Here is an 11,893-nt window from a genome sequence, read left to right as displayed (position 1 = left end):
TCTATAAAACATTAGGTGCTGCATAAAGTTACTTTCCATGGTTCGTTTCGTTGAATTCTTTTTTAGATACCGTTTATTTGCATTTCTAACATCAGTAAAGGCTCGATATGGGTTATTGGGGAGAATAGCAGGTGGTTTGATATCTCCCTGCCTTAAAAGGTCGCTGACGTCAGCGCAATGAGGCGGTGTGTTTACGGGTGTGTTTGAGAGAGGGCGGACTCTAGCTCACCCAGTAAGAGCGTGCGCCCCATGTGAGAAAGAGAGAGAGAGTATGGGAGGAGATGGGTGTTCACAGTGCGCATGTGTAGACAATGATCTGTGCTGCGGTGGAAGAGGGGCTGGAGACACACAACTATAGAGATGGCGCGGCATCCGACCGGAGCGCAAGGACAGCTGGTTGGCGGTGGGGGGGCTTGAATTATAAAGGGAATTTAAAAAAAATAATAATCATTTTAAAAAACAACAAAAATCAAGGGGAAATCAAGGATTCGGAGAAGAAGTTTTCATTCTACAAAACAGCGTCAGAGGTAGGAGAATATTTGTGAATAAAAGGACATAGAGCAAAGGAGGCTGCTGCAAGAAGAAGAAAAAGCAACAATAGAAAATTGAACTTTACTGGAGGTGAGGACTTCTGGACGCCAGCTAACTGCGGTAAATCAGATAGATGGTTTGTCCGGAGCGCTGCCCGGATCATGAACGCACAGCTCTCGATGGAGAATATTGGCGACATGCACGGAGTGAGCCATGAGTCCGTGGCCGGTCACGGGGAGCTGCTGAGTGGCCACAGTCCGCATGCCCGTCCGAGCCCCCGGGGTCTAAGCCACCGCGCCATGGGCATGGCAACCCTCCTGGACAGCGGAGACTATCACCACGGACACCACGGACACCTGCATCCAGCCATCAGCATGTGTGAAGCCCCCCCTGGCATGAGTGCAAGCAGCACTTACACCACCCTAACCCCCCTGCAGCCCTTACCCCCCATCTCCACCGTGTCCGACAAGTTTCCTCCCCATCATCACCACCACCACCACCACCACCATCCCCATCATCCTCACCATCATCCCCACCAGAGGATCCCCGGAAATGTCAGCGGCAGCTTCACGTTAATGCGAGAGGACCGGAGTCTGGCGCCTATGAACAGTCTGTATCCCGCATATCATCACAAAGATCCCTGCATGGGCCAGAGCCTCTCCCCGTTGTCTGGTTCCGGTCTGGCCAGCATACACACGTCCCAAGCCGGTATCCCTCCCTACGCTCACCCCGGTGCCGCCATGCCTGGTGAGAAGATGCTCACCCCCAGCGGGTTTGAGGCTCACCACCCGGCCATGCTCGGTAGACACACGGAGCAGCACATGAGCTCCTCGGCGGGCATGGTACAAATCAACGGCCTCCACCACCACCCGCACGCACACCTTGGCGCGCAGGGGCATGGCCAGGGGCTAGGGAACAGCCGGGAGCAGGCCTCCGGGCCAGGGCAGCAAGGGGGCGGTGGTGAGGGAGGTGTTTCTGGGGGCCAGATGGAGGAGGTGAATACCAAAGAGGTGGCGCAAAGGATCACCACGGAGCTGAAACGCTACAGCATCCCTCAGGCCATCTTTGCCCAGCGGGTCCTGTGCAGGTCCCAGGGGACCCTGTCCGATCTGCTAAGAAACCCCAAACCCTGGTCCAAGCTCAAGTCCGGTAGAGAGACCTTCCGCCGCATGTGGAAATGGCTGCAGGAGCCTGAGTTCCAACGCATGAGTGCGCTCAGGCTCGCAGGTGAGCGAAGCCTCGGTAAAAACAACTTTTTGTTTTCATCTTGTGAATGTGTTGCTGAGAGAAACAGACGCTCGAACGGGGGCGTTACGTCAGAACAGAGGACCATCAGACCCGAATGCTACCTTATATTAAGCAGTGGGGGAAGTGGGGTGGGGACAAACAGCTGAGTTTTCATTATAGAGAGAGAAAACTAAACATTATCCAACAAATGGAAGTGTAATGTAAAATCCCATGAGTGTAGCATTCAGGACAAACGTTCCTCTGTTCTTTATAAAAATAGCATATAGCTATGACATCATGCCTCCACTTGTCTCAACAAATTAAGCCTTTATAAGAAAGATGCTGTAAGTCAAATGGTTTTAGATACAAGCAGAACTAGGCCATGCGTGGGTTTGGTGAATCGACGTACCTGGTTTCTTTAGACACTGCCACCAAATTGGAGCCTAATTTCTGTAGGAGAGAACTGTTGGATAGTCAAGTAGTACAATTTTACTGTGTGATAAAAACAATAGGCCTGAAAAGTGCTTCACCAAGCGGATGCTCCCAAAACGAGTTGCCTGATATCAATACGCATTCCTTTTCTGTCTCTACACTGATTTTTGGGTTGTGTGAAACAAGTGCTCATGTCATTTTACCTCAAAATATCGACCGCTGGACTCTGTGCGTAAACTGATCCTTCGCCCAGAAATCGTTAGGAATGTGTGTATTTTGGTGTAGATGCAACTGATCAGCCTTTTTGGTGTTGCTCTTGGTGTAAACAGAGAAAGAGAAAAGTCTGTCTGCACGTGTTCTTTAGAGTGCAAACTAAATTTAAATGTCAAGTTAAGCTTTTTGCCGTTACTTTGTTAGAATTGTAGGCCTTCATTTCAGAATACAATAAAGTTAAGTAGAATAGACAATATGCGTTTATGTTTTGTTCGTAAACTAACTCTGACTTGACTGAGGTTTCTCTAATTAACTGATAGACCTCTGTATTAATTTGTCCCTGAGGTACGTACAAGTCAATTAGGGCACGCATGGAGGCCCAAATCGCCTGTGCGCGTTCACACAAACACAATGGATTTTTTAACGTTAATAAGCCAAATCAATGACCTACAAATGAACGTTTTAAGATTTTTCAAAAGCGAGGCTGCAGCCACATGGAAAGTGGGTGTGTGAGTGCATGCTCGTGTTTGTGTGTGTGTGTGTGTGTGTGTGTGTGTGTGTGTGTGTGTGTGTGTGTGTGTGTGTGTGTGACTGACTGTGTGTGTGCGTGTGTGCGAGTGTGTGTGTGTGTGTATGTGTGTGTGTGTGTGTGTGTGTTGAAAATGAGACTTTATCACTGACTTTCGCATATGGGACAAAAGGCCCATTCAACTTTTGAAAGCTGTTTTTTGTATTTGATTGCCATTGATAATAAGTGTGATCAACCTAAATTCTGACGAAAATCTGTTTCTGTAAGTATTTATGATGGTTTTAATATTTTTAAAACAAGGGAATTCATACTGGCTGTTCTGGGGAAATGAATGCCTGCTTCAGGCCTGCTTCAGTTACATTTCAGTACATTATTTTTGCCTTTTCTTTCCTTGCGCATATCACGGCCTGTCTCGGTCCATCTCTTCTTATAAGAAAAAACATTAATAGAAAATGGCAAAGCCTCTCTAGAGCAAAAACCCAAAACAAAAAACTGTAGTTTTTTGTTGAAAAATGCCACACACAAAAAAAGATAATGGAGAAAAGAAATCGTTAACAGTCAACCTCTAAATTAATTTCGAGAGAATTGGCTTCGCGACATTATATTGATCCGTTCGTTTCTATGTGAACGATATGTGATCCTGATCTGAAATAGATGTGATATCTACTTATTGATTTTGGGCTTCTGAAATTAATCTAGGGTCTTCCCTCCCGTTCCCACGTATTCAATTACCCATCTGATTTTGCTTGAATAGAATAAAATTAAATAGAGTAGAATATAATAGAATAGTAGAAGAGGTTTGGCACATTTGGCACAGGACAAAATTCATGATTTTAGAACTTAGAGCTCAATCTGGTGTTGTAAGTAAGACCAGTTAGAGGGTTGAATATATTTGCAGTATTTGCTGCACAGAGGTCTGTTTGCTTTTGTCTCGGGCTATAGATTATGAAATTCAGGACTATCGTCGCACCGTGTCTGTAGTGTGTGCAGTTATCTGTGTGTTTGTAATGATTAGCCGGGAGCAGTGTGTGTGTGTGTGTATGTGTGTGTGTGTGTGTGTGTGTGTGTGTCTGTCTGTCTGTGTGTTTGTGTGTGTGTGTGTGTGTGTGTGTGTGTGTGTGTGTGTGTGTGTGTGTGTGTGTGTGTGTGTGTGTGTATGATTAGTGGGTGTGTGATTAGTGTGATAAGGAGGCCGCTGTTATGTCCCCCTGGTCCTGGGAAAGCTGTCTCTCTGCCCGGGCCTCCTGTGCCGGGCCGGGCCGCTCCGTGCTGGCTCCTGCTGTCTGAATGGCCTTCACTGCTGCTGATTTATAGCACCCCTTACACGAGGAGCTCCGGCTCTCTGTTAATATTTACCAGCACTGGAGACACTGGGCTACTTAAACTCACAATTATACTCCAGTTTATTGTCATGCGGGTAGGTGGCTGCACTGTACTTTACTACACACCTGAAAGTGTGTGTGTTCTAAAATTAGGTCACAATGGGATTGGCAAAATCAGCTTCAACTGGAATTATGTGTTTATTGTGATCTCTCTTTTTTATGAATCTTAGGCTTACTGTTTGCTCTTACTTTACACTTGCATTATTTGGAAGACAATAACATAGTTTAGATATCAAAAGTAATAAGCCAGTTTATCACAAATGACTAGTGTAATATTGAATTGTTGCTCGTTTTACAGTGCAGTGACGCAATTGAAATATTTTTTGGGCAGTTCGTCTCTATGCATGTTTCTATAATCTGTATTTCATTGGTTTATTTAATCGTTCATTACTGTGATTTGAGTTTTTCTATATCAAATGTTATTATTCACCTGGTGCATTTCGCGAATGTATTCAGCACTGGCTAAGGAATTGCTTTGTGGTTAGAATATACCCTTCATTCATTACCCCAGTGAGTCCATGTTAGGCCTTGCTCCAGCAGCCAACTTCTGCCCCCTCCTGGTCACTGCTCACCGATGAACCTAAATTTGGATGACTGCAGGCTGCAGGGCTTTTACTAAAAGAAGCAACATTTAATACCAACGACATCAGTTGAAGGAATGTTTGATTTGCTGTCAAACGGATTACCAAGTTTTTCTCTTCAATATTAGAAGCTGTAGTTCATTTTTGAACAAATGCAGCCTGGGCATTAGGCGCGCCGTTGTTTTCAGCACCGCGGACAGCACCCGTTGTCACCCGGCTGACAGGCTTCCTGTCTGTCTGCTCTCCTCCACAACTGGACATCATGCCGATGGATTTCATTCCGCTATTATTTCTCATGCACCAGATACAATCTCATAAGAGGGGTTCTCCTACACAGAAACACAGATAACTTGTGTCGTACTTTTTGAATGACTCTGACAACATGTTTTCTACCATAATATTAGAGTACTGTGAAACCTACAACTGCCTATAACTGCCGTTTTGTAGTTATAGTTTTACGAATGAACACAAGATAAACCAGAGAGGAGGACCATTCATCCCCTTTTAAAGCTCTTGCTATTGCAATTTTGATGAGGTTGAAGAGATGCATGATGCATTACAAACTTGATCCAATTTGGTTCTTCATGACACAATGACAATTTAAAAACAAGACTTTTGGTGGATTGTGGAAGTTAGTGTTTGTTTCAAGGATATTACTTGAAACAACTGTTATATTAGCAATATAACATAGGCATATGTTGATGTCTTAAAGTAAAAAATGAATATTGATATAAGCATCACAAGCTCAACCTGTTTTGGACTCTCACCTAAACAATCCAAATTCACGTAAGTTAAAAATGAATGTTTGTTGAAAACTGTTGGTTAAAAATGGATTGGAAATTATCTGATATTGGTATTGACTTTAAATAGTCATATCAATGTATCCCCCTGTTAAAATGAAAACAAACTTATATGTTGAGCTGGTATGGTGGAGAACAACTGAGATCATTCATGGGTTGGTCAATGGATTTTTTCAGGACCTTTTTTAAATCCAAGGTGGAGGTGGGATGGAGAGAGGATTGTCATGCAGTATCAAGTATATTCTGGCCTTTCTCATATACCAACTCTCTCCTTCTGCTTGTCTCTTTCCTGAATCCTCCACAGCATGTAAGCGTAAGGAACAGGACCACGGCAGAAGTGAGCGGGGGAGTGTGTCTAAGAAGCCCCGGCTGGTGTTCACAGATGTGCAGCGGCGGACGCTCCACGCCATCTTCAAGGAGAACAAGCGTCCATCCAAAGAGCTACAGATCACCATCGCCCAGCAGCTGGGCCTCGAGCTGGCCACGGTCAGCAACTTCTTTATGAACGCACGTCGCCGGAGCCTAGATAAGTGGGTGGACGATGGCTCCGGTCACCCAGCCAACTCTGGCCCCAACGCCTGCACCAAAGCCTGAAGAAAGACTGATTTGACCAACTCATGGACTGACTCAACCTCGGTGGAAAAGCTTTAAAACTTAAGAGAAACAAAGAGAAACATAAAAAGACCTTGAAGCAACGTTTTGCCCTTAAACCTGTACTATATTGATATTTATAGTATCCAAAGATGAAAAAACAAACCAAAGACTTCTTGTTTGACCTGCTTTGAAATGTTTCTTTCAGCAACACATTTACGTGTAACATACTGCAAAAAGACTATAGTTTACCCCCCTTCACACACACTTAATGTCACTGGTCTCTAGCTTTACTACACCCCACACCTCCCCACCCAGTATCAATCTATCATTCACCATCCTTATCTTTAATCTGACTGGTTGGTTTTAATGATGGGTCCCTAAATGGAGGTTTAATCAGCCTATTGGCAGTCTGTTCTGCAGCTGTCCACACCCTTAAAAAACAGAAAGAATGTGGAGCTCCGGTGGGATTGGCCAATCAACTTTAAAGACAAAAAAATCCTACAGGAGCGACTGGATTGTTGTGCGACCTTGTTTGAAACAGTGGCGGTGGACTGTCTGACTGTCTGTCTGCCTGTCCAGCTCTCTGTCTTTCTATCAAGCATTCCAGACAGACGGGGAGATGCCCGTGCGTAGACTGCTAACCCAAAACCAAATATCCCAACCCTGAACCAAACCAAGAACCCCAAACCAAAAACCCACATGGTAGTGCTTTCTTCCAACATGCTGAAGCGTTGAATAATTCAAACAAGAGAAACCAAAGCCTTCTTCACCCTGAAGCCTCTCATGCAGTTTAGAAAAAAATCCACTTCAGAACCTGATATGACGTAATTTGACCAAAGAGTATTTTTTGTAGCTGATAGTGGCCTAAAACTGTTTGTACCTCATTTCCTCCCTTACCTCCTGAGACAGACTGTTAGTTAGGCGTCACAAAGAAAAGAATGTCACATCTTTAGTTCCATACACCATTTTGTGTCATATGTTCCTTGCAGGTGGAAATATTATATGACACAACCCTGAAAATCAACTATTAACATTTGCCTTATAGATGCCTTTTTTGAATCAATCTAAATGTTCCAGTTCGGCCTGTAACTTCACAGAGTCTAGAGAATGTTCCTGCAAATGATCATTGTGAAAGTGAATCATTACAGAAACATACTTTCCCGTCATTCTGTTTAGTTAATTTCTCCGGATCTTGCTCAAGCTCATGTGTTCAAATACTAGCAGCTGGCAAACAAAGACTTATCCATTCAGTCGTGTGTTTTCTATGTAAATGTGAAAACAAAAGCTGGCTCTCATGCAGTGTGTTCTTGACACAGCGAGAGAGACAGAAAGCCTCTGATGGGTGTTTTTTTAGGACAAACTGTGTCACCACTCTAATAATAAGCATCAGCATCCCTGTGTGCTTCATACATATTTGATTTTATCTCCTCATCAAAGATCTTGGGTGGAGGGGATGATATAAACGTTCAAATCCCTTTCAGGCACTTACACAGCAATGTCACCTCGTCACCTGAATACAAAAGCACCCCACCCTGCCTGTTGCCAATGCCCAGAGCCCTCACCCCACCCATCCTGCCTCCGCTCTCCTGGTAAGCTATGCATTTCAGCACTAGGAGGAAAGCACTACACAGAGCTGGCCCAGGGCAGCCTGTCATTAAATATATGCCGTCATCCTCCTCATGGCCAGGGTTAGCAGCTCTACATTCATCAGAACAAGTGCTGAAGGAGAGGCAAGAGAGAGCTGCTTCTTCACCTCTGAAAGAAAAAACTAAAAGAAGACAAGAAACAAAAATGTGTCAAGACCTGCTGATGTTTTATAGTGTGAACCAAAGATGCTACCTCACTCAAGTTCCATACGTGATTTCTATCACTTTGATGATACCAAAGATAACCAAAGATTTTTTCTCATTGCACGGCCTCTATGAGTGGTGTTAAAAAAGATGTTGTATGCCTCCCCTTCCCCCGCCTCCTTTCTCTGTCTCTTCCTTTCCTCTCCCCTTTCTCCTGCACTCAACCCATGCACCCCTGCTATGTGTGCTCTTGCTTCATCTGTGCTCTGATTACAGCTCCATAGATAGTCATGCTGATGTAGCTATAGGCAGATATGCTGATCTAGCCATAGATACACACAAGCGGCCATGTAGGTGCCTGCGGGGTACAGAGGACTCTCTAGCCATGTGATCAGTCTTTCTTTGTCCTTGGTAGCAGTACCACATTATTAATTTCTACCACAAAATGTAAAAGCTGACATTGTGGCTACACAAAAAATTGAATTTAATACGATTAATTTCAAAACAACCTATGTGAATGTGTGGGAGTACCCCGCTGGAGTGTCTTTTTTTGCAGCTTTTTTTCTACTCGGCCCTCCCTCTTAGTGTGTATCTATAGGTTGAGAATATTGATCCACCAAATAGGTCAGACGTCTTTGCATGATAATAGGCAGACAAGCTGACATAGCCATGGGGAGAATTGTTGACTCAACTATAGGCAGACATGTTCCTGAAAGTAGAAGCAGACGTGTTGCAATCTTTCTAAAACTCCCAGGACGAGTGCCTTGCTTGAACCAAAGTGTTATACCGCTGTTGACCTCTCACCTTTGACTCTGTGAATACCTCAGCCTGTAGAAGGGCCACTACTGAAGAAACAAGGAAAAGTTTTTTTTTTTTTTAAATCACACCGTGGTGCTTTCGCCAGCGCAACCATGCAATGATAACATACCAAAGGAATTTCTCTTGTCCACTTCTACAGATTAAACCAAAGGTCTTTGTTTCTCCTCTCCCCTGCCCCCTTTAACCCCTCCATCCCTCCTTACCCTAACCTTCCTTGTCTCTCAGCTGTGTGTGGGAAGGTTCAGCACTCTGGCCGTGCATGTCTTTACCAATGTCTCTGAATACCTCATAGTAATAATTCCTTTGAGTTCTGCATTGAGAATTCTATCTGAGAGTAAGGCAGAACTCCACTCGTGTGGTAAGTGTTATTGTTACTTCAAAAAGCTGTATGATTATCTATTTTGAAGTTGTTGTTTTTTTTGGCAGGAGTGCTCTGTTTCAAGTCACGGAGGACACGTTTCAGGGTTGATGTTTGAAACTTAAGGGATGGAGGGAGAAGCGTATTTTTTATCAGACATTGGGTTATGCCAATATTATGATGGTAGACTATTGCTTTTACAGGGTAAAACCAACTGCTGTGATATTGTGTTCATATTTTCCATTTCTCTACTTCCGTGTTGTGATTTTAATTTAATTGCATTTTTGTAATGGTTAACCACTGCTTTAATTTATGCATTTGTAGAAACTCTAGATTTGTATATAGTAGGTTTTTGAAAAACAAACAAACAAAAAAGACAGTTTTATGTTACAGCCTTATTTCCCATGCTTAGATATAAAAAGGAGTAGTTTGTATTCTTCTTCAGCTAAATCCTAGCCGGCATTTCAATGTGTTTTAAACACTGCCAGAAACCCAGACAGTTGATTTGCCAAGGCATACAAAGTTATACAGGAGCTATTGTTGAACAGCTGGCAAAAAGCAGTGTGTACGTGTATGTGTTTTTAATATTATTTTGACTTTTTAAAAAAAACGGTTATGGGTATTACTGCACATCCAAAGATTTTTAAAACAAACCAAAAATTGGAAAAAAATATGTATAATGTTGAAAAGCACTGGAATTTGTGAGGTAGACTTGTTGAGTTTTGATTTGCCATTCGCACGGGTATAGAATGTAGAAGGCGTAGGGCTGTGTAGACAAGCTTACTCTACCATGTTGGGAATCTCCTGTTCAATGTACAATCGGAAGCATTTGAAACGAGGGCTGCAAGTCCCGCTCACTTTGCTGTCTCATGCACAGAGTGAGGTGGAGTGGAGGCTGGGCAGCCGGTCTGCCAGGGGCTGTGCCACGGAGCCGGGTCTGTTTTTATTGCTGTGGCATTGCCGCCTCGCTCCATCTAGTATCTGTTCTTTTGGTACGTACTCGTGTAATGACTATGAGCAAAGTCTAATAAAACTGCAAAGAAACTTACCAAGGAATCAGTGTGTGAGTGTGTATGGGGACGATCACCTGCTCATTTATTTATCTGCCTGTGGATGAGGGCGAGTGTGTGCAACTCAAATGTCAAGTGCTGCTGAGGTATGTAAGTTTTGTCTGTGTGCTCATTTGCATGTGTTTCTTTACTGTGTGTTTGTCTATTGTTGAAATCAGTATGCACTGCTGGTGTGTATGCATGTGTGTGGCTGATAGGTGCATATCCCAACAGTAGGTTTGACTCCCTTGGGTTGTCAGAGGCCTTACTGTTAGTACTGCGTCCTCTCTGTCATGCAGACAGCACAGTATTTGCATGTTAAGCAGTTTTTTTTTTACCAAAGTACAGGTGTTAATATAACAGTCATGAAGGCCTGTGTTAAAGAGGGAATGGATGATGCAGTGTGGTTCTTTGTTACCCCATTTTCACATTTTCTGTTATTAATTTTGTTCATAAGGAGTTCCTATATGATTGGTAGCTTGGCTACAAGTCTCAAAACAATACTGCGGCGCCTAAGACAATCATCTGGATCTCTTACGCTGGGGAACTAGTTTCTCACCCGCAGAGGGGTGTCCTCCAGCTATTCATATACAAAGATGCTTGAAGGGTTTTGATAAACAAGCATATTTGTTGTCATAGACATTTAGAAGTAGATTACAGTAGTAGTTCATCTTGTACTTGGATTTCCAAATGAAATCTCATTGCTCTCTTCAGCCTTGTGCGCTTGTCGACCTTGATCTCTTTCTTTTGACATCCTTCTCAACTCACAATGCTTCTTTAGTGTGTGTGTGTGTGTGTGTGTGTGTGTGTGTGTGTGTGTGTGTGTGTGTGTGTGTGTGCCAGAGAGGCAATACTGACAGTATTACTCTCAGATGTATAACTCCATGTCTCATGACTTGATTTGTCATTGCTGTTTCCCAGGCTTTGCTACTGCTTTCTCAGTGCCGTGCAATATCATCTGTTGTGATTGCTAAGCAAATGAAAAAAGAAAAAAAGAAAATTGAGAAGCAAGTGATGATGTCATCCAGCTTTTTTCAGTGTTCAAAAAGTTTCAACATTTCTGTAGTCACAAAAAGTAGAAAATAAACTGTTGGTATTTCCAGCTTCTGAATCCTGGCTCTTGTTATTATTATTTTATTACATTTTGGTGGCGTTGCGTTTTGTTTTGTCTTTTTCTTACCTCAGACAGGCAAATTGAATCAATAGAACATCAAATTAGATAAAGAATCGGAGGACAAGACAAGCAAGCATATGATGCTGTCTTGGAGGGGAATCTGCATGACAAGTAGTTTCAGAATATCAGTGGATATATCATACATGCTGTCGGGTTCATTTGTGCCAGGGTCACCCATCTTTAAAAAAATATGAACTTGTCTAACTGTAAATATCTTAAATCCATGTATTTCCATCACATCTTTACTTATAAATGCTACATATAAATTATATTTAGTTGCTTAAAACAATCAATAATTACAGACTACAGTGTCTTGTAAAGGTCACGCAACTGATTTTTAACTTGTGGACTGAGGGGTTAATATTTAAATAGCTAATTTTGCAATAAACATTTTAATATGCACCATGCACAGTC

General features: G+C 43.0%; 1 protein-coding gene across 2 annotated transcripts; it reads left to right on the top strand.

The window, feature by feature from the left end:
* Positions 1–283: 283 nt before the first annotated feature.
* Positions 284–11,421, top strand: onecut1 (one cut homeobox 1). 2 transcript variants are annotated; one of them, XM_034874079.1, is made up of 2 exons: positions 284–1,758; positions 6,000–11,421. In XM_034874079.1, the coding sequence occupies exons 1-2, from the start codon at positions 693–695 to the stop codon at positions 6,287–6,289; spliced, it is 1,356 nt and encodes a 451-aa protein (XP_034729970.1). In that variant the 5' UTR covers positions 284–692; the 3' UTR covers positions 6,290–11,421. The 2 variants fall into 2 exon arrangements, with proteins under 2 accessions (XP_034729970.1, XP_034729964.1); XM_034874073.1 differs by having other exon boundaries at positions 284–1,773.
* Positions 11,422–11,893: the final 472 nt, after the last annotated feature.

This window comes from Etheostoma cragini, chromosome 1 (genome assembly GCF_013103735.1).
Source record: "Etheostoma cragini isolate CJK2018 chromosome 1, CSU_Ecrag_1.0, whole genome shotgun sequence".
In the NCBI taxonomy this organism is placed as follows: Eukaryota; Metazoa; Chordata; class Actinopteri; order Perciformes; family Percidae; genus Etheostoma; species Etheostoma cragini.
This window is presented reverse-complemented; position numbering and strand designations above follow the sequence as displayed.